Below are 22,955 nucleotides of genomic sequence, written 5' to 3'. Positions count from 1 at the left end.
TAGGACAGCAAATAATGACACAACATTTTTCTACCATGTAAAATGATGGGGTTAGACTAAATGATCTTTGAAGTGACTTTCAATCTGCTTAGGTGTTGTCCAGCTGAGGACTTGAGGAAGACCCTCCCATAGTCAGTCACTTTTGTGATGTGGCTATAGCCTATTTCATGGTTTTTGTGATTTCCCTTATATTGCCTCCTCTTACAGTGTTAATTATTATATTCACTTTGATCCCAGGAAGAGGAAGAAAAGGAAATTCCAGAAGTGGATGAGGAGGTGCCTGAAGCCATGGAGAGAAAGGAACATGAATCCTGTGGACAGACAGGAGAGGAGAACCTTCAAAGTGAAATTGCTCTTGAGTTAGCTGGGGCTGCCTCAGAGAAGGACCAAGCTAAAGAGGTGATTAGAAGTTTCATTTAACAAATAAAGCCTTGTCTTATTTGAGGTTAACTCCCATATCATCTGATCTCACTACCCTCTCCTCCATTTAAAGGAGTCTTAGTAGTGATTGGTGTGTGTGTGTGTGTGTGTGTGTGTGTGTGTGTGTGTATGTGTGTGTATTTTATAAGTTGCTAGAGTTAGTGGCTTGATGGTTTTGAAGGAACAACTTAGTTTTTTTAAAAATAATTCCCAAGGAGAGAAATTAAAATTGGCCTTCCTACCTGTGATATGTAGCATTTACCTTGTTTTTTGGTTGGTGAACAATTTTAAAAACACTTTTTAACTTAAAATTTTATATCCTGGATCATGAAAGTAATGTTCTTATACAGTGACTGTATAGTGGGTCTGTAAGGTCAATGAATATTAAATTGGTTATTATCTACTAAAATAAATTGTTGATGAGTTCTTGCCTTAGTCCTTTTTGGCTTTGGATTTTCAGGAACATGGAAATGGTACTGCAGATGCAAGGCAAGCAGAAGGTCATGAGTCCAAGCTGATGTCTCAGTTGGCTTCTCAGAAGCAGAGCAAGAAAAATACACAGGTCATTTTCAGTTTTTTTCCCCTCAACTGGTGTGCATGCTATAGAGAATAGAATTTATAAACAAGACTACCTGTATACCTATTTGTCTTTCCTCCCTTCTCTTCTGGTTCCCGTCCATAAATACTGTATTGGAAAAAACTGAAACTGCTTTCCCTAATGGGTCTACCTTTCTGAGACTTCTTCCCTTGAAGCATCATAGTTGAGGCAGAAACCAGTGCCATATTAGCTCTGTTTCTTCTCCACAAGTACCTATCACACTGTTTTACACTTTGGCACATGGTGTTGCCCTTTTAGACCTCTGGTTTTGTTGACATAAGAACTCTTTCCACTGACACAATTCACAGCCTGTTGATGATCTCTGATAGTAACTATGGCCATAAAAATGAGTTACCTGATGGTTAACTTGATATTGAGTGTTTCTGGATCAGCTAGACTTATGTTCTGATAAGAGATGTACAGTCATTCTCCAGACCTGTATTATGTTAGGCTTGTCTTGGTGCTTATTGAATGAATGAATGCTAGCTTGAGACAGTCCCTAAAATTTCCATTTGTTAGGTGCCCTGGTGGACAATGAAAATCACAGACCTTGTTCCCAAGGTGCTTAGCAAAACCAGTCATCATGTTTTCATATGTTCAAGAGGTCTTTTCCCCCAGTTTCTATTTTATTTTTAATTTATAGAATAAAGCAAACATTTCCATAACATAATACAATGAAGAAGGTGCATTTGAAACTGTAAATTTACTATGCACAGCTTTTTATTCCTTTCAAGTATCTAACAAAAATATGTCAATTTCTTTTTTTCCACTTCCCTCCCACTCTAGAGAGGAGGTCTGTCATTAGACGTAAATAGGTGTATGTGTGTGTGTGTGTATAATATATATGTGTATAAGTAAAATTATTCTATTCATACTTTTAATTCTTTTGATGAATATAGACTCTTTATAAATTATATATATTAATAGTAGACAATAACTATCATTTAGTCTTTCTTAAAGCAATATCACCATTACTATATTCAGTGTTGTCTTGGTTCTGCTCATTGAGCTCATCATTTCTTATAACACAATTGTATTCCAACACATATACTACAACTTGTTCAACCATTTCCCAGTTGATGGGCATTTCTGCAGCTGCTAGTTCTTTGCTCCCTTGCAGAGATTTGCTATAAATATTTAAGAACATATAGCTTCTTTTCCTTTTTTTTTTTTTCCAAGTCATATTTGGAAATACACCAAGTAGTGATATGGCTGGTCAAAGGGTACTTATGTAGTTTACTCTTTGAGCATAATTCCAGATTGTCTCTAAAATGATCGGATCAGTTCCCATTTCTACCAAGAATGAATTCATGTCCCAGTTTTTCCACATATATTTTTTTTAATTTTAGAAAGGTTTTATTTATTTTGAGTTTTACAATTTTTCCCCCCATCTTGCTTCCCTACAGAAGGCAGTTTGTTAGCCTTTACGTCATTCTCATAGTATGCATTGCTCTAAGTTGGATGTGATGAGAGAGAAATCATATCCTTAAGGAATAACCATATAGTATGCAATAGATATAGCAGAATCACATAATAAGATAACTTTTTTTTTTAACTAAAGATAATAGCCTTTGGTCTTTGTTCAAACTCCACAATTCTTTCTCAGGATACAGATGGCTTTCCACATATTTTCCAACATTTGTCACTTTCCCCTTTTATCCTTTTAGCAAAATTTAAGTTTAAAAAAAATCTCAGTTGTTTTAATATGCATTCCTCTAATCAGAGGAATCAGTAATTACTAATTACTAATCAGTAATGATTTAAGAGAATTTTTTCATATATTGCTTTGATTTCTTCATTGAAAACTGCCTGTTCGTATTTATTTATCCACATTTATCCACAGAGTTTTAAAAGAAAGCCTGGCCAGGCTGATAACGAGCGTTCCATGGGAGATCATAGTGAGCATGTGCATAAGCGGCTAAGAACAATGGAATCCACTGGCTCCTTGGAGCAAGAAGCAGCCCAGCCCCAAGCAAAAGTGGAAGAAGCTGATGCATTTGAACATGTTAAGCAGGGCAACGAATCCTATGATGCACAGACCTATGGTATAGTATCTCTGGGTACCAACAGAGCAGTTATGACCTTGGTTGTTGTTAGATATCTCTTTGATGAATCTGTGCAGTTTCCTTATTAATCTATCTTATTTTTAAATTTGGAGTTAAGGGAGAAAATGGTTTATGAATAAAAAAAATCTGCAGAAGTATTCTTTGAAGAAATTCTAAGGTGAATTGTATATTGCATTAAAGGCTGAAGATTTTTTATACCTAATGGCTTTTAAAAATGCTTTTTGTCATTTGAAAACAATCTCATTTAACATACTATGTTTCCATATTAATTAACTTCCAATAGTTTGTGCTTATAGTTCATTTAAGGATGGCATCTGCTGTATCAAGAGCCGTTACCTTTTGGGGGGGGGCAGTAAACTTAAAATAGATATTTTTCTGAGTGAAAAGGAGCAGCAGAATGGAGTAATGAATTAATTCTAGCATCAGGATTCCAACTTGCACTCCCTTCACTCCCTTCTCCTGGAGGTCACTACCTGACCTCTCTATGTAGCCATCTGTGTACATTGTAATAGCTACCTGAGGAGAATAGCCTAATAAAAAGAGTTTATGTTTCTATAGCACTTTAAGACTAACATGCCATTTTTCTCATAATAATCTTATTAAAGTAGATAAAGTATTATCCCCATGTTACAGATAAGGGAACCTGAGACTCAGAACAGTTAAATAAATTGGCCAAGATCAGTCAGCTTAGTCCATAGCCAAGAGTCCAGCTTCAAATTTAGATTCAGATTCCAAATTCAGTGTTCTTGATGCAGAATCCACCTGTTCTATGGACTGACTAGTATTTATTTGGTGCATATATTTCCATAGTGCTGAAATTCACTTATTTGCACATCTGTAGAAAATAGTGGGGGATTGTTGCTATCCCTGTACAACAACAGAGGTCTCTGAGTCAGGTGTTTCCCATAGCTTACATATAGTGGCACTAATAAATCTGGGAAATTAGAAATTAGAGCAATATCATGGTTCACCTTTACTTTCCCTTCAGTGATCTGGGTGAATTTTTGTACTTTGACTATAGATGTAGCCAGCCAGGAACAGCAACAGTCTGCTCATCCCCCTAGCAATGAGCAGGAAGAGAACTCAGAAGATGCCTCTATGGAAATAGACGAACAACAAGAGGATCTCAAAACAGTAGATACACAGGAGTTGAAGCCAAAAGAAGTTAAATCTAGTGACTTAGCATCCCAAGGTAAGTCTAACTCGTCTTCTGCTTCTTCTAAAATATATTCTGCTTTGTGTCTCATGTCTTTCGCCATAACTAGTTTGCACTTGTCCTAGTGATCAGAAGATTTGGTTGTCTGTAATTCTTCAGTGTATTGTAATTTTAGGTTTTGGTTTTGATAAACTGTTGAGTTTCCTTCTGATTTGATGGAGGGGGAAAAAAGCCATCTTTGAGAATAATGAAAATCTGACTTCTAACTTTGAAAGGAAGAATTTTCCAAAGCCCTGGACATATTTATTTTGTGCTTTTGCCAGAGTCATGGAGTTTGTGTAGTTTAAGGAAGACACGTGCATTTGATTTGATTCACTTGATCTCAAGCCAGTAACCTTCCATATGAAACCTGAAGCAAGTTAAATACTAAGAGCACCTTCACTAAAGAGCCAGAATTAGGTGCAGATTGTAGAGCCAGCCTGCAGTCATTTCAGCAGAAGACTTAGCTCTCACTTCTTGCTCTTTAAATAGGCAGAATCTTTCATTACTAAATACTTAAGACAATAGAGGGAGCAACACTTTGGACTAGGGGGAAGTGTTGCAGTTTAGAATACAAAAGGAAGTATTAGCCTTTAAAGACAATAAGGAAAGCCCCCTCTCTTCCAAGAGTAGTAGAAATGTAAGAACAGTATTATGTGGAGGTGAAGCTAGAAATTTTTGCATAAGCTAATACTAACTTGTCTCAGACTTGTTTATAAAATTGTTAAAATCTTTTAATGGAGTATTGGAAAATAGGAGTCAGTAAATGGTATTTTAAGGAGAAAGAAAAGATGTAATCCACTGTGCTAAAGGAATAGACTAGATTTAGATGGTAACATAGGATTTCATTGCTATATTTTCATGCAGTAGTAGGTGATGATGAGACTGACATGGAGACTCAACCAAACAAATCAGAAGAACACCAAGATCTAAGACCAGACAAATCACCTACCAAGATGGAAAATGAAAAGCAAGAGAGAAGCAGAGAGTCAACCATCCACATAGCACCCCAGTACCTCACAGCCTCGACTTTCCAGGTACTGATGTTCTTTGATAAATTTTTGATTTCCAAAGCTGCCAAAAGACTTTTAGAAATGATTTTCAGATTTAATCCAATGAATACCAGGTGCCAACTATGTATAAGCTACTGTGTGTAAGACACTGGGAACACAAATTTCCTCAAGGACATGTCCTCAAGTTTATCTTATCTCTAGTCATTTGAAAGGCATCTGATATTTTTGAGAAGGGAAATGACTTGATGTCAGACCCCTATATTATAAATGTAATTTGAAGAAAAAGATAAAAAGAAGGTAGAGACTATAATTATGAACATCAAATGGAGATTAGAGGGAAGAGGTGAGGATATTCTGACATAAGTAAAGGAGTAGCATATTAGTGGGGTGAAGGGAATGGGAAGATTGTGAGGAGCGAAACTGATCTAGGTAAATGGAAAGTAGAAGAGAAGGGAAGGAGACTGCATATTTTTCAGGACAGGATGGGTTTTGAATACCATTGAAACATCCATGCCTGATCATCAGCAGTTTGGAGATGTAGAAAGATTCAGAATGGATATGAGGAGTCATCTGCATAGAAGTAATTGAACCTATGTTGCCAACATCATCAAGAGAGAGATTAAAGATATGAGATCTCAGGGCAGAATCTTGTAATATATCACTTCTTAGTAGTTGTGTAATGGATGATGGTCCAGCAAAGAAGACTGAGAAAGAGCAGTTATATAGGTATTAGAAGGGGAGCCAAATGGAGCAGTGTTATGGAAGCCAGGGGAGCAGTGAGTAATGAGAAAGGGTGGTAGTGGACAGTGTAAAAAAAGTTGCTGAGCATTCAGTTAGAATTGGACAATGAAGTTAAAAACCTTGGACAACTTTGAGAGAGTACTTCAACTGAGCAGTAGTGAAGAATCTATGGAAGATTAGAGAGTAGAGATGAGAGGGAATGGATTTTTGAAGGTTAGAGGGTCAGGCATTGCTAGAGTCTTTGTCATGGAAAGGCCTACTTCTTCCTCAGTCTTAAGCAAAAGAGGAGGAAATAGGATATGATATTGAGGAGTTTTACTGTATTTTAGGGAGAATGGAAAACTCATAGCAAATAATCTCTTTTCTCAACATATTAGGAGGCAAAGACCTATGCTGAAGAGGAAGAAAGTTTAAGGAAAAATGAGGAGGTTTAAAGTAGTCATTGTGGAATGTGTGCTGGGGAAGCCAATAGGGAAGAATAAAAGAATTGTTGTCCAGCAGGGCAGGCTCAACTGAAATACATTCACAGAAGACTCAGTCATTGGGCTGATGACTTTGAGAAAGAAAACAGTTGTGAGGAAAATCCAGAGTTAGGGGTTGGCAGGGCAGCAAGAGTAATAGGATAAAGGAGTAGAGGATTCAATGCTTTAATCCTCTAGTGGAACTGACCAACTCAAAGAATCAAGACTGGAAAAAAAAAGCCAGAATGAGGGTAATAGACTGAGGAAGAGGGAGGAGGATTAGAGGGACTGGGCTGGAAATTACAGTGAAGAGAAGGAATAGATTTAGGAGGTTGGGAGAAAAAAAGATCAGTGAGAGGGAAAAAGAGGACATTAATGAAAACATTAATTTCAGGAATTAAAGATCATAGTGGACTTGTTCTGTGTAATGCCAAGATCCAGGATGTAGGGCATGGAAGAACTGAATAGGCCAAAGTAAGGGACATTAACATATATATTGAGTGTCCTGACATAAGGGCAAGGATTAGGCTGAAGGGAAAGATTGAGAAGTTATTCAATTCTAAGAGAAAGGATGGCAGATATCAAAAGAGTAGGTTTCAGACTGATTGTGATTGAGTAGCAGTGATTGCTCTCTCCCTAGGACATTACAGAATATGAAGAGCAAGGGAACACTTGACGAACACTTGACACTGTCTTCAGGATTTTCTAAAATATTTTATATTCAAGACTTTTTCTGGGTTAACCTCTAGTCATTTTTGAAAATAATATTAAAGTGAAAGATAATGTTCTCCTCAGATCATTTCATATCATCTATGACTCTGAGGTATAAAGGAATAGCAAAACAGGGCTCTTACTCTCATTCCTCATAGGACAGAACAGGAAGGTAGCCCTTACTTAACCATGGTAGTGACCAGTTTGGCTTAAAATCCCATTTTACTGTCCTTATCACTATTTAGCTATTGATACATTGGGTTTGCTTGCTGACATATTTGACTAATGACCTATTTGTAGAAAAGGTCAACTGCTATTTTGGTTTTTCTTTTTTACTTAAAAATTCATGTAATTTATGCTAAATTCTGATTTAGACATGAAGTAAAAAAAAAAAGAACGGTGGAGAGTAGCGCTCAGAATGCTATTGAATTTGGAAGGCATCTTGAAGGTCATCTAGCTCAATTTCACATTGTCTTCTAATCATGAAGTTCAATTAAGTCTGTGAAATATAATGTGATTTAGTTTCCTTTGGGAAAGATTGAAGTAGAGGTGTCCCATGTCAGGAGCTGTTCCTGACAGGACTAATTTCTGGCTTTTTCTTAGCACATTGTCAAAGATGTTGGGGAGCTAAGGCAAGAACTGGAAAGACAACTTGAAGCATGGCAGAAACAAGAGCCTGGTCACCTGGATGAAGTGAGTGATCTCTTCACATTGATTTTAGGCAAGCACCTGGTTATTGATATGAAATCCTAATATTTCAAAGGGTCATCAGTTTAAAGCTAGAAGAGTTTTTACAGGTGAAAGTATGAAAGATATTTATTAAACTTAATGCCAAGTCCTGGGGACACAAGCAGAAAATCAAGAGAGTTACTGCTTTCAAGCAGTTCACCTTTTAATTGGGAAAAACAGCATCAAAAAGGGTTTCAAAGCAAGATGGATGATGACAGAGTCTAGGGATCTTAATGGTTCCTTGACCCAAGATGGTAGTTTTTCAGAGACACGGGGAGGACACCCTGTGGCAGGGTAGCCAGAAAAGACTAGAGTCTTCCATCTTAATGGGAAATTTTTTGTGACCCGGTTTTCTCTGCCCAGTGAGGGGACATTATATGTAAGAGGTCACACAGTTTATAGTGGTAGAGCCTGGTTTGGAAATTTAGTTCTTCTGACTCTAAATCCATAGATTTTTCCACAGTGTTGTTTTCCATTGGTGGTTCTTTTAAGAAATCTCAACATGGATCAGTTGTTTTAAAGACCTAGAAAAAACTTCAGGGGCGGCTAGGTAGCACAGTGAATAGAGCCCCGGCCTTGGAGTCAGGAGTACCTGGGTTCAAATCCGACCTCAGACACTTAATAATTACCTAGCTGTGTGGCCTTGGGTGAGCCACTTAACCCCATTGCCTTGAAAAATCTTTTAAAAAAAAAACCAACAAAAAACTTCATAATTTCTATTAACTAGTAATCAGGAAAAATAATGACATGAAGAATTGAAACTTTAAAAGTTTCGTTTTATCCAATTATTTAAACCCTTTTCTCCATTAAACTTTTTATTTGAATGAAGAGAGAAAGCAAAATGGATTTGTTCAGACTGCATTGATTTCCCTTGCCTTTGATGGAAACGTATGAAGCATGCAAGTGGTCAAAAGGCAGTGGTGTCTTCTTGGGGGGGAGAAAGAGGAAGTAAATGGCCACCTATTGGTGATGCTCTTTATTCATGGGGGGGGGTTGTCATTATTAATGATTTTTTCTAAGTGTCCTTCATTATAACCATGCACATGCATATACTAATATACTGAGTTTATTATTAGCAGAAAAAGCATGTTGATTGGGTGGCCAGAGAACTAATTTACATGGTTAGTTCCTGAAGGTACTCTTGTTTTTGCTTGTCAGCTTCACTATTGGAAGCATGCCCATTAAGAAATAGTTGGCTTTTCTATTATCAACAACCATCTACTTAAAAAAAAAAGGACTCTTTCATCTAAAGCAGATTTTCCTGCTTTTAGATATATGAATAACCTAGTAGCTCCTAGTATAGGGTTTTTCCTTCCCTCATTCACAATTGAGGAGTCACATATTCTTCATGGAATAGAACATTTGAGATGAGGAGAGTAGGGTATAGTGATTAAGTAGAACAGAGCAAATTAGAGATTGCTATATAGGGCACTTTTTGTTAAGTTTCTTTCCAGGTGCATTCATGATTTATTCTCATATAATGAGGATTTCTCTATTCTTTATCCCAGGAGAAGAGAGCAGCTGAGATGTGGCAGCAATACCTTGTCTTGACTGCTCCTCTGTCACAGCAGCTCTGTGAGCAACTTCGACTTATCCTAGAGCCCACTCAAGCAGCCAAACTCAAGTAAGTAGTCCATATGCAGACTTAAAAGTACATACTAGTTATGGGGAAAGAATATACCATCATTTTGCTGATGTTCTGAATTTATTTTCATGTGACTTCGAGTAGTTTATAATTTGGATTCCATGTTATTTGTGCTAGAAATTTTGTTTGATATTCTTGGATTTCATCCATTAACCTCTATTTAAAAACATGAGCTAATGTTTGCCATAGTTCTACTATTCATGTAAGAGAGAGTTGTTGATTTTTGGGGTATCCAGTCATTAACCAGGGAAGTCTAGATCCAGGAAAAAAGGATCTTTGAATGTTTTTTCTTTTGATTTTGTATCTACTTTTCAATTCTCCACCCATTCTTTTAAATCAAATTAAATCAAACAAGTTAAGTTTTATTTTTATAAACTATTTTTTATATAAAATTTTATTTTTAAGAAATTCATTTTATGTTTGCACTCTATCCATTTAGATTTTTATCTGTTGATCAATATCATATAAATCTTTCAGTCTCATTTGATGATGCCTTTTATTGCTTTCAGGTGTCTTGACTGTTGGGTTTGATTTTTAAGGTTTTGTTATTTTAAAAAAATATCAAATCAAGTGATGTACTAATATAGTTAATATGTTCATATCATTCCTCCCATAAATTCACAGAGGAGATTATCGAACAGGGAAACGATTGAACATGCGGAAGGTCATTCCATATATTGCTAGTCAGTTTCGGAAGGACAAAATTTGGCTTCGACGGACCAAGCCCAGCAAACGCCAGTATCAGATTTGCTTGGCCATTGATGATTCCTCTAGCATGGTAGACAACCACACAAAACAGGTAAAGAGGAACAATAATAAGAGAATTTGCATGATGAGGAGCAGGAGTGATAATATTAAACAATGCTATTAATCACCTATCTAGTCAGTTTGGATCTAAACAGGTTCTGCTTTGCATAGTACACATAAGACAGATTGTCTTTGAAGCATAGTAATAGCACAAAAAGTTGTAAATGCTTCCACAATTTTTTGGTCAGAGATTAGTAAGCTGTACCCCAAACTTTTATGTGTCTCATTGGAATACTCTTAAGTAAATAGAATGAAATGAAGCTGGAGAACAGTGTTCTAGCTCTGTTGTTAGAGAAAAATAATCACACTTGCATGATAGTAATTGTATTAGGTACTATAAAACAAAAATAACACCAAACATACAGGCACATATATACTCTTTTATGGGGAAAACTGACATTTATTCATCTTAGGCCTTTTACAATAAGATCAGTTGTTTAAGTATCCAGAGCTGAAATAGTTGAATCACTAGAATTTTAATCAGTATTGATTAAAAAGTTGCAGTATAACGCCAAGATACATGACTACATTCTGTAGGGTTTGTTTTTTTTTTAACTGTACTTGGCTCTTAAATTAGCTTTGATAAGGACCTGCCCATGCAGAAGAGCTCATTCTTCCCTGTAGTCAAAAAATGAACATCTTTTTTAGGTTACCTCCTTGGAGACTGTATCTTAGGTAAGTGCTAATGTAGAGATGGTGCTGTAGACCCAACTTCAAATCTCGGCCTCAGACACTTAATAGCTCTGTATATCCCATGGGCAAGTTGCTTAGTTTTTATTTGCCTCAGTTCATTCTACCTCTTAAGGTTATTATGAGGATCAAATAAGAGGCTATTTGTCAAGCCCTTAACACAGTATCTGGCACACAGAAGGCACTTAATCAATGTGTGCTTCTGGGGCAGCTAGGTGGCATAGTGGCTAGAGCTCCAGCCCTGGATTCAGGAGGACCTGAGTTCAAATCCGACCTCAGACACTTAATGATTACCTAACTGTGACCTTGGGCAAGTTACTTAACTACATTGCCTTGCAGAAAAAACTAAAAAATAAAATGCTTGCTTCCTTTTTACAGCTTGCTTATGAATCCTTGGCTGTGATTGGAAATGCTCTGACCCTTTTGGAAGTGGGTCAGATTGCTGTATACAGGTAAGGATGCTATTTCATTATAGGGAGATGAATTGAAGTTTGGGTTTTTAAATCATATACCAAAAATATGACTTTTTTTTCCCCCCCTTCAAGCTTTGGGGAAACTATTCAGCTGCTACATCCATTCCATGAACAGTTTACTGATCAGTCAGGAACCCGGATACTGCAGCTCTGTAAATTCCAGCAAAAGAAAACTAAGATTGCTCAGGTATGGAGGAAAAGTGCAAGTGTTATCTTGAAAATCTTATTTTATAAAGTCCAAATGACTCCATCAGATAGGATGAGGATCAAGTGTCACTACAGTTCCAGGTTTTGGAGACATAAAAGTCCATGGGTCTTTTGCTATTTTTGTAAAGCAGTCCAGCAGTTCCTGTGGAGAAGACAACTCTGTCTTCTGAGTTTTTCAGAATTCTGTCTTTGGATTTCTAAATTTCTTTGTTATTATGTTGGGAGTGTTTTCTTGTTGAGTCATCCAAATTCACTGTTCCTTTTGGAAGTTATGGGGAAACTTGTCTTCATACCTGGATTATCCTTTTCAGAACACAAGTATTATTTCTTAGCATTTATCTTGGTCAGGTCTGGGCAGTTCAGTATCCCAGTGATGCCACAATGCAGCTTCTGTAGCTTTCTAGACTTTCCCTAGTGGAAGGTTCATCATTTGTAGTTAAGAAATATAGACCCTTTAGGTGAGCAAGTGTTCTATGTACATTAGGACAAGAAATGAAAAACAAAGATTTTTTTGTTTCCTATTCTTTTAGTTTTTAGAATCATCAGCAAGTATGTTCACTGCTGCACAGCAACTCTCTCAACGTATCAGTTCAGGTGAGCCCAGTTTTGTCCTTTTTGGTAGAAAACTGGTTACGCACTTATTCCACATTTTCTACATATTTGCCACACACAGAAAACAAACCTGTCACTACATCTGCATGTCTGCACCTCTGGAAAGCTTTTATTAAAATGGGTGAATTGGTACTTTCCTACATGTGAGTATAAAGTCAGATTTCCATAATAATGGAGCAATACTTGTGAGCCTAATCTATAATCAGCTACCACCCACATGCTCAGTGCTCATTCTCACTGTCTCGTCTGGCAGTCCAAGACCCTTGGGATTCTACTGGTAGGTAGAGATTGTGGATAATTTCACTGCAAATAAAGCTGCAAGGTTTTTCATCAATTTCAGAAGGACTATAATTCTTCTATTACAGTGCTTTATTTTCTGAATTTTTTCTATTGTGATAATATTAGCCCAGTTTCTAAATGTTGCCAGGTTTTTTCCTAATATGGGTAATTTAGTTATTAAAAATGATTAGTTTTGTTCCTTCTATGTACCTCCTGATATTTAGAAACAGCACAGCTGCTTCTCATAGTCTCTGATGGCCGAGGCCTTTTCTTGGAGGGTAAAGACCGAGTCACAGCAGCAGTTCAGACTGCCCGAAGCGCAAACATTTTTGTCATCTTTGTCATATTGGATAACCCCAATTCTCGGGTGAGTGCTAGTGGGAATGTTTGACAAATTTTTCCTGTGACTTTAATATCATAAACACAATACTTATTGATCCCTGTAAAGTAGATTGCAATTTTTACCCCTTCATTTAAAACTGAATTTATATTGTATGCTAGATTAGAAGACTAAAGTGGATTTACCCCTGAAAGTGTTCATTGCCCTTTTCTTCATTTACTAGCATTAATATATTTATGATATATCTAATGACAGTATCAAATACTCTGTTAAAATATTTACCCAAAGTATGATTTTTTTTCACACACTGTGTATCCAAATAAGATTGTACTCAAATGTATGGCTGGCATTTTATTAGTTAAAAGAAATACATTTTCAAAAAATTAAGAATTTAAAGTGACTTTGCCATGAAATAGGAAGTTTCTCTTTCATCTTAAGTGACTTTAACTGGAAAAAGACCACTACATTTGGTGATTAGCAGGCCATTGTTGGCCATTGAGTAGTGTTAGGTATAATTTTTTTCCCAGAACTTCATTAGCTAGCTATGAGGAGAAGAGAGTTGGGAGAACAATTGTGTAAAATATAAGGGTGAATTTGATGCTTTTTTTTAGGATTTCAGGGGTCAAAACATGTAAGTAGGGGCAGCTAGGTGGAGTAGTGGATAAAGCACCGGCCCTGGAGTCAGGAGTACCTGGGTTCAAATCTGGTCTCAGACACTTAATAATTACCTAGCTGTGTGGCCTTGGGCAAGCCACTTTTTTGGCAAGCCCATTTGCCTTGCCAAAAAACAAAAAAAATATATATAAGTAGATGGAAAGAAGCTAGAGGAAAGAAAGATAGTAAAGATGCATTAGATTAGAGGGGTTGACAGTGGGTTTGATAGAGGGTGAAACAATTGACTCCAAGGGTATGGGACCCATAACGAATGTTAGAATGAGCAATGGTGTCAAGACATTTTGAATAATAGAAAACTTGTTCATATCAGATCGTCTTTTGACTTCTTAGTGAAAGGGGTAAGAGAAAAGAAAGTATTTGGAACAGTTGATTAGAGACAGAGTCAATAACAGTAGGATAAAAGTATCATTGAACCATGGTGGGAACATAGGGGTATTTATTCATCATAAATTCATGGTGTTTTCAACATGTTAATTTTAATGACTCTGGCAGAATTCTTGCAAGAGTAAGAAAAATTGAATGATAGGTAGGGTTTACCCATCCATATGTGATATATAGATTAGTAGGTTTAGAATGGCAAAGTGTTAGGGAATGAAGGATCCTGAAGTACTTAGAGATTTGACTTCTCCTCAATAATGATTATTTAAATAGAAATAGGGGCCACTTTACTATCCAGGAATTAAGGTTGGAAAATTCTAAAGTTCTCAAATCAAGAGCCAGTTGTACCTGACCAAACATGCATGATCTAGTCTTCAGTGCTGAATGTTTTCTATGATGTATCACTTTTTGCTGATACTTGCTAATATTATTCTCCCTTGCATTTACTAATTTTAAAACTTGTTTTGTCGCCATTCTCAGAAAAGCAGAGAAATACATCATTGATATTCTTTTCTTTCATATTGGCAGGATTCTATCTTGGATATTAAAGTTCCAGTATTCAAAGGACCAGGAGAACTGCCGGAAATTCATTCCTACATAGAGGAATTCCCTTTCCCATTCTATCTAATTCTTCGAGATGTGAATGCACTTCCTGAGACACTTGGCGATGCCCTCAGGCAGTGGTTTGAGCTGGTGACAGCTTCTGATGGGCCCTAAAACTTGACAGCAGAGCCTGAAGTCATCTCTTCAGTTTTGGCATGATTTAAACAGTATTCCTCATCACCAAATGCTCCCAGTTCTAAAGCTGAAGAGGTTTTGAATGTGTGACATTCTTGGATCCTTGTTCTTAAGTGAACTCAGAACTCATTTACAAGATGTCACAGTTTTCTCTACAATGCCTAAAATAGCATTTGCATTTTAATTTAATAACACTACATCAGAGTCTAAGGAATTCTTCTCTGGAACTGGGACTTTTGAGCCTAGGGAGCAAATGTAGATGAGGCATGGGTAGAAAATTATTTTGTGGTCTCACCTGTGAATTCTTAGAGGTGTTCTATCTCTGGAATCATTATTGTCCATGAGGAAATAACTGCCATTGCTCTTATTTCCCAAAGTTCTTGTACCATCCATTCTCTCAAGCATCCCTACTCTTCTCAGCTAAGAACAAGCTTGGAGGATTTTCTGGGAAAGGTGTAGTGACAGCCTCCTTGGATAGCTGCTGTCAGTGATGTACAGGAGGGGTTGTGTGGACAGGAGAGCTGATCAGGTTCTCTGCCATAGCAGGAAGAAGAGTAGCTGCCTTTTCCACCTTTCTCTTGTTGCAGCTTTGCCTTAACAAGCCTGCATCATCCATTCACCATTCCCAAGTGACTGAGGTAACTGATTTAGGCTATCAGTTAAGAGACTGTTTCTTATCAGGAATAGTGTGAAGGGAACGAACTGTCCTTTGAAGGGAGATGCCATGTGCTTTCTGTGTTTTTGTATTCTATTTAAGCACTGTGGATTCTAGTTAACTTTTCACAACAGTTTTTAGATCTTGTGGAAAAGGATTTTTTTGTCCCGTCTTTGCTGCTCCCTCCCATTTGCTACCGTAAGCTACTATGCAATGATGAAAAGGTTATTTTTGCTTGTTGCTTTTTCCAATATCTCAGTGCCACTGTTTACCATTATTGTTGTAGTAATTTATTTCTTTAGCTGATATTTTTCTTAACTGTTGGGGAGGAAGATATGTAGAAAAAGCAGTTCCTCATACTACTTTTGGGTAGTGAGGCATCAGGCTTATTTCTAAGAAGGAAATGCTGTGTTTGGGAAATATTGAGCAGCTAAATTTATTTTTGCAGTCAAAATATGTTCATGATTCTTGGGAGGGTTTCTATTCAGCCAAAAAAACCAGTACTTGAATACTTGAAATTGTGTTCTTTGTTCTATTTAATAATAGTTTTTACATGTTTCTGGTGTCTGATGTCAGAAAGATATTTTATAGTAAACATGCCATGATATGAATATCCCTGTGTATGTAATTTGACACTGTGAAGTTTGCCTCTTGTCTGAGGTGGTCATTAAAACAGATTATTTGTTGGTTAACTAAGTGTCCTAAAGCATGTACATGATGTTGTGGGGGGGTTTTAGAATTTATTTTTTTTTGTTTTTGTTTTTTTTTTTCTTCACTGCAAAAAGTTATGCAGCTTCTATTCTTGGAAAATAAAAAAAAAGATGCATTACTATTGTAACTCATAGCCATTCTTAATGGAATTTAGATATAGTAGGCTAAAATTTATGGCAGATCATCTACTGGGAAGTATTCTTCTGAAAATTAGCTAATTAAAATGGCTGACATTTATTTAACCTTTTATTTTATTTTCAGTAATACATATATATATATATATATCAATCATTTGAGCCCCACAACCTTGTGAAGTAGGTATTACAGGCATTAAAATCCTCATTTTATAGCTGAAGAAACCACAGTTTAAGGGTTGGGTGACATGACAATTATCATATAGTAAATATTAGAGAAACGATTTGAAACTTAAAGCTTTGCTGAATTGCAGTAGCAAAAGATGCTAGTTGAAATCTGAGGGATGCTGTGTTAAGCAATTGTCTTTTTTTTTTTTTTTAGGTTTTTGCAAGGCAAATAGGGTTAAGTGGCTTGCCCAAGGCCACACAGCTAGGTAATTATTAAGTGTCTGAGTCTAGATTTGAACCCAGGTACTCCTGACTCCAGGGCTGGTGCTTTATCCATTGTGCCACCTAGCCGCCCTAAGCAATTGTCTTAAGAGGAAGTTACTTGCCAGAAAAGTTTGAGAGAACTAATATGATTTATAATTATAACATGAATCATCAGCAAAGGAACTAGATAGAAATTTTTAGGAGAATCAATTGTTTACAGACAAAATCCTATCAGATTCTTGGCCTATGAACTCTAAATCCTAGGCCTTCATCTTCCCTACTTTTCCACACTCAATTTTTTTTTTCTTAAAGAAGATGACTGTTGGAATGAGAAATCAAGAAACCACAAACCTTAAGATTAAATCAAGTAGTTGAATCTCTTCATGAAGCATGGTTTATGCTTCTATAATATAAAATAAATAGTCTTTCAGGAAGACTGCTGAAAGAATTAAAATAGAGAATTTCCTATTCCCTGAAACACAAGCTAATTCCACTTTGGGAGAGTTCTAATTCTGATGTTTTCTTTTATTGAACTGCAATTTGTCTTCCTCTAACCCTACCAATTGGTCTTTTTTCCTGCCTTCAGTGGCCAAGTGGAATAAGTCATCTCAATTTCTGATAGTCCTACCCACTAAGATTAATGGAGATGTGGTCCTCGTTAAACAATTAAGGGTCATTTCCCTGCCTCACCCATTAAAAAAATTTTTTATTTAAGGCAGTGGGGTTAAGTGATTTACCCAAGGTCACAAAACTAGGTAATTATTAAGTATCTGAAGCCTAATTTGAACTCAGGTCTCCCTGACTCCAGGACAGGTGCTCTATCCACTGTCCACCTAGCTGCCCTCACCTATTTCTTCAAACTAAACATACCAAAGGTCTTAAGCTGATAGTCATATGACAGTTTCCAACCTTTTGAATGTAGCTTATTAATGACCTTCCCCTAAAGTTTGGTTCCCTAGAACTAAACAGGTATTCAGATGAGGTTTTAAAGAAGGCAAGAGTACAACCAGACTATGATCTTCCTTGTTTTGGGATTCTATGCTAATAGTCAAATTCATTTTCTGGTTACCATTTTACATGGTTGATTCATATTAAACATGCTGGTCTCAAAAAACAAAACAGGTTTTTGCCATCTCTTGGTACTTAGACACATCTTTCTAATCCTGTGTTTATGCAATTCATCTTAACCCAAGGAGTAAGACAAGATTCATGCTATTAAATTTCATCTTAGTAGATTTGACCCATTGTTTTAGCCTATTAACCTTTATACTAGTTCTATCATTCATTACATTCATCAACAAAGTGTCTCATGCTATCCTTAAATATGAAGGAGAAATGTGGTACATTTAAATGGATGTGGGGACTGGTTGACAGTGCAAAGGATAAATTCAAATGAGTCAATGCTAACTAGAGTTTGCTAGTGGAGTGCCCTGGGGATCTGTTCTTGGGTCTGTACTATTTTATTTTACATTTGATATCAGAGCCCTGGATGAAGACAAATGTGACATGCTAACGAAATCTACTGATACATAAAATCCAGGAATTTAGTCCCGATCCCAAAAAATTTCAATTTTATTAGAATCTTGACATATTTCTAGGGGAGGGGAAAAAATCTTCTCTGAGGAGTTTTAGCATTTACCAAAAATAATACAAAATAATTGCAAAAAAGAATAGTTCTAATAACTGGGGGAAATTAGGTGGAAGCTGAAACCTAAATTCAAATCCTAGCTCTAGCAAGTATCTAATATCTATTTGACCTTAAGCAAATCACTTAGATTCCACAAAGGTTCAATTTCCTCATCTATAAGATGCAAGTAATATTGGGCCAGGGAGTTCAGAGAACAATGAGGAAATGAGAGCTATGTTGTTGAGGGACTGTATCTCAAAGACTTAATCCTTTCAGGCTAGGATTTTAGGAAGTGGCCCCTACTTAAAAGTTCCTTGACCTCATCTCAATAACATATGCTGTGTTAAGCAATTGTCTTAAGGGATAGAGGCAGGGAAAGATACCTAGGGCAGTATAAAGGGTACAGATTAATAATTGTAAACCATTTCTCTGTCCAGTATTTCAAGAGAAAGAAGAGAAAATAGGTTAAGGGAATGGTAGGGTTCCATGGAAGTTTTTTTTCCAAGACGCAGGAGACCTCATTTTGTGTGTGACTGGCAGTCAATGAGCCTATAAATAGGATAAGATTAGAGAAGGATTGTGGTGGGTTCACAATCTGCTGGAGGAGACTGGAGAGAATGTGAGCTAGAAAATAAAGGCAGGATTGTTTGTATATGCAATGTATGAAGATATTCACCAAAATCTTCCTTATTCCCCCTCTGGGAACTCCTCTAAACCTCTTATCTATCCCTCTAGCCTCCTCTATCCCCTGCAGTCTGTTGTAAAAGTTGTTTTTTGCCAAAACTAATTGCATCCATGTCAAAAGCTTCAGTGTGGCAATCTGTACAAATGCAGACTGACAACCCTGTTTAGTTTTTAAACACATCCACAACCCAACCTAAACTGTACTAGATATCATCACTGTCTCTTGAGACAAAGTGTTTTACAGGACCCTTCCCTTAGCATGATCCATCCCCTTTGCCTGAAATGTTTTTTAATTTTCAGTCTTCCTCTTGAAAACTTTCCAGATTCCCTCAACTGCTAGTTCACTTCCAGACAATCTTGCGTTTATAAAGTAGCTACTTTATATTTATTCACTTTATGCTAATGATGATGCAATATTAAGAAAAAATATTTTGTGTTTGGGAGGGCATGCCCTCTGGGCAGGGGAAATATTGTTGTGCACATCTGGACACATTCTGTGGACTTTTGATTTCCATAACATTGTTAGATAATCATCTGATGGGACATAGTTACACTACTGGAAGGTAGATATCTTAAGTCTTTCTCAAACCTGTGCCTAGGATCTTTCCAGCATAAATTCGGTACCAAAGTAGGTGGTAGGATATTTTTCTTAATATTTCATCTTCATTACTATATTCGTTGGTTGTCCCCCCATTAGAATATAAGTTCATTGCCAGTAGGGGGCTGCTTCAATACTTGATTCTTTGCAACTAGGGAGCAGGAGTTGTTAACTTTTTTATGTGTGTCCTTAGATCCTTTTACACAGACTGGTGAAGCTTGAGGACCACATCTCCGTTAAATGTTGCTTTTAATTCCTTTATAAAAAGGAATAGTAATAGCAGCCCTGTGTGTGGTGGCAAAGAATTGGAAATCAAGTAAATGCCCTTCAATTGAGGAATGGCTTAGCAAACTGTGGTATATGTATGTGATGGAACACTATTGTTCTCTTAGAAACCAGGGGTGATGGGAATTAGGGAAGCCTGGGGGGATTTGCATGAACTGATGCTGAGTGAGATGAGCAGAACCAGAAAAACACTGTACACCCCAACAGCAACATGGGGGTGATGTTCAACCTTGATGGACTGGCTCATTCCAGCAGTGCAACAGTCAGGGACAATTTTGGGCTGTCTGCAGTGGAGAATGCCATCTGTATTCAGAGAAAGCACTGTTCCTTTAAATTTAGGGGGAAAAACCTGTCTGATATTGTTATCTCTTAAGGATATGATTTCTCCCTCATCACACTCAATTTGGATCAATGTGTACAACATGGAAGCAATGTAAGACCCACAAATTGCTTTCTGTGGGGGTGGGGTGGGGGGAGGGAAGTACGATGGGGGGAGTAATTGTAAAACTCAAAATAAAATAGGGGAAAAATGCTAAATTTGAATTAGAGGTTAGTGAAAATGCGGCTGTAATTTTTAAAGCGTCCATTTTCCAAGTTGAGGAGTCCTGGAGCGGGGCGGGGTCGTTCGAAGGCTCCTAACGGCCACGGCCGGGACGCCTCCGCCGGGCGTAAGTGACGTTAGGGCGGGGCGTTCTCAGAACCCCGGCGGGTTCCAGAAGGAGGCTCGCCCCGCCCACCGCCGCCGCCCCGCCCACCGCCGCCTCTCACACCTCTCCGCCGCGGCGCAGGACTTAGGCCGACCCCCTCCCCGCCCCCACGCCCTCCCTCCGCCCCTCCCCGCCCCGCCCGCCCCTTCCTCTCAGCCTCGCCGCCATAGTCCCCTTCGACCTCCCTCCCCCCGCCCCCCAGGGTCCCCAAGCCCCGCCTCCTCCCGCCTCCGCCTCGCCCTCTCCCTCTCCCTCGCGAGAGTCGGGACTATGTCCGGCCTGCGCTTCCGCCTCCGCGCACGCCGCTCGCCAACGCGCCTGGGAGCAGCGGCTGCGGCAGTTGAGCTCGGCCTCCGCCGTCGCCATGTGCCCTTCGCGCCTGCCGCCGGGGGCGCTCACCCTCAAACAGGTACGCGCGAGCCCCGCTCCCCCGGCTCCCCCGCCTCGCCGTTGCCCTCCGACCCCCCGCGCCGCCGCCCGGCGCGCGAGTGAGGAAGCGCCCCAGACCTTCTCGGCCCTCGCTTCCCTCGTCTGTTACCAAAAGGGGCGGCTAGATGGCGCGCTGGAGTCAGGAGGCCCCGAGTTCAAGTCCGGCCTCAGGCACTTGACAGTGACCTGGCTGCGTGGCCTTGGCCCAGCCACTTAACGCCGTGGCCCCGAAAAATCCCTAAAGAAATGAGAATAGGAGGGTAGGGGGAGTTTGGGTCCCCTCCAGCGCTGGTTCTATACCAGCAGATCCCAAAAACAACATCCTCAGCCAAAAGTAGCATCCTAAAGGCACTAAATAGGTTTTTGCCTTTTTTCACCTCATTTCCCCATAAATCTAGGGTGCTTTGTAGACGCTGTGTGGCGTGTGCATTTAGGCAGACAGGAAGGCGGAGTAACGGTTGGTAGATGGGCTCAGCTTCCAATTTGTCCTTTCTGAAACAGTTCATGAGAAGGCAACAAGTCCTCCTCCTGTATAGAAAGATTTTACAAGCAATTCGCCAGGTACCAAACGAACATGACCGCAAGTATCTACAGAACTGGGCAAGGGAAGAATTCAAACGAAATAAAAGTGCCACAGAAGAGGTAAGGATGAACAAGAGCTCGACTTGGTGGCGGCAGCCCCCCCTTAAACTACTGTCCAGCTTCTTTTCAGTGATGGGTAAGCTTAATTCCAAGTAAGTCACTCTCTACTTTCTCTGTATCTTGGGAGGAAGAAATGTCAGGCCTAATGACTTCTCTCTTTCTTAGCTTTTAACCATTAGCCATGGGGGTAGTTCCTGTCTTCCTTTTCAATGTGTCTCTTGACTAGATGTCCATTTCTTTTATAGGATTCAATTCGAATGATGATTACTCAAGGAAATCTGCAGTTGAAAGAGTTGGAGAAATCGTTAAACTTAGCAAAAGCATAATTCCATAACTTCACCAAAGGGTTTTCAAAATCTATGTTGGAGTATTGCAGGATAAATGGAGTTTTAAACTCATTGCAAAGAGTAGCAAGCTAAGGTTTTCTAACAACCCTTGCCTAGTGATGATCTCACTATGAAGTCAAAGAACACGCTACATTTGTGCAGAATAGTCCCTATGGATCCTGACTTGTGTTAAGAACAAAATTAAAGAGCATCTTGGGAGTTGCCTTAGCAGTGAAAAATAAATACCAAGGACTTGCTTTATTATTTTGGATATGCTGTTAGTTTTCATGAGAAATAACACTAACCAAAACATAACATATTGACAAAAAAGCATTAAAAATGTGTTTTCTTGCATGTCACAAATATGCCAGATTCTTATTTTTTTCTGCGACTTATAAAAATCTGTTGACAATGGTACAGAAATTTCTTTTCATGTTTAAGTACAAAGCTGATTATTCACTATGAAAGTAAAGAAATTTTGCAAGATAGATTATCTTAATTGGGGCAGAGAGGTGGCACCGTAGATTAGAACACCGGGTCTGGGAGTAAGGAAACCTGATCTTCCTGAGTTCAAATCTGGCCTCAGACATTAGTTGTGTTATACTGAGCAAATCACTGTTTTCCTCAGTTTGCTTAATTGTAAAAGAAATGGCAAACCACTCCAGTATCCATGCCAGGATATCCTAAATGGGATAATGAAGTCATATGTGACAGAAATGACTAAACAACAAAATATATATCTTAATACAGTATAGTCATTTCAGTACTCCTTATGAACTCCAACAGAATGATTGTTTTAATCATGTTTTTCAGAAGGAAACACTTCTGTCTTATAATTAAGGTGGAGAAGAGTGATACAGTTGCAAGTTAAATGACATCTTTGTTGCTTGCAAGTCACTAAAGCTAACTGGTCCTTAAATCTCCTTATCTGAAAATAAGTGGAATAC

The 22,955-nt window shown here is 38.2% G+C and overlaps 2 protein-coding genes across 5 annotated transcripts in view; both read left to right on the top strand.

The window, feature by feature from the left end:
- The window catches only part of MDN1 (midasin AAA ATPase 1), a 195,378-nt gene extending 179,253 nt beyond the window's left edge, over positions 1-16,125 (top strand). For 3 of the 4 annotated variants that reach the window (XM_074187146.1, XM_074187144.1, XM_074187143.1), the window contains 13 exons: positions 238-399; positions 881-982; positions 2,862-3,063; positions 4,106-4,276; positions 5,147-5,316; positions 7,809-7,898; positions 9,443-9,558; positions 10,204-10,378; positions 11,455-11,528; positions 11,622-11,736; positions 12,287-12,350; positions 12,872-13,014; positions 14,569-16,125. In XM_074187146.1, coding sequence (XP_074043247.1) covers positions 238-399; positions 881-982; positions 2,862-3,063; positions 4,106-4,276; positions 5,147-5,316; positions 7,809-7,898; positions 9,443-9,558; positions 10,204-10,378; positions 11,455-11,528; positions 11,622-11,736; positions 12,287-12,350; positions 12,872-13,014; positions 14,569-14,757 — 1,773 coding nt within the window. In that variant the 3' untranslated portion in view covers positions 14,758-16,125. The remainder of the gene's footprint in view (positions 1-237; positions 400-880; positions 983-2,861; positions 3,064-4,105; positions 4,277-5,146; positions 5,317-7,808; positions 7,899-9,442; positions 9,559-10,203; positions 10,379-11,454; positions 11,529-11,621; positions 11,737-12,286; positions 12,351-12,871; positions 13,015-14,568) is intronic. The other variant, XM_074187145.1, reaches the window with a different exon arrangement.
- A 4,547-nt stretch (positions 16,126-20,672) lies between these two features.
- Positions 20,673-22,371, top strand: LYRM2 (LYR motif containing 2). Its single transcript, XM_074187160.1, has 3 exons — positions 20,673-21,020; positions 21,542-21,682; positions 21,928-22,371. Exons 1-3 carry the CDS (start codon positions 20,976-20,978, stop codon positions 22,006-22,008), a joined length of 267 nt encoding a protein of 88 aa, XP_074043261.1. The 5' UTR covers positions 20,673-20,975; the 3' UTR covers positions 22,009-22,371.
- Positions 22,372-22,955: the final 584 nt, after the last annotated feature.

The sequence above is a fragment of the Macrotis lagotis genome, chromosome 5, assembly GCF_037893015.1.
Source record: "Macrotis lagotis isolate mMagLag1 chromosome 5, bilby.v1.9.chrom.fasta, whole genome shotgun sequence".
In the NCBI taxonomy this organism is placed as follows: Eukaryota; Metazoa; Chordata; class Mammalia; order Peramelemorphia; family Peramelidae; genus Macrotis; species Macrotis lagotis.
The sequence above is the reverse complement of the archived record's forward strand: the minus strand, read 5'-3'. Positions and strand labels throughout refer to the sequence as shown.

Coding starts and splice junctions, on each gene's coding strand:
- LYRM2 (XM_074187160.1), top strand. CDS start 20,976: ATGTGCCCTTCGCGCCTGCCGCCGGGGGCGCTCACCCTCAAACAG. Junction 21,021..21,541: donor GGGCGCTCACCCTCAAACAG/GTACGCGCGAGC, acceptor TTTCTGAAACAG/TTCATGAGAAGGCAACAAGT. Junction 21,683..21,927: donor ATAAAAGTGCCACAGAAGAG/GTAAGGATGAAC, acceptor TTTCTTTTATAG/GATTCAATTCGAATGATGAT.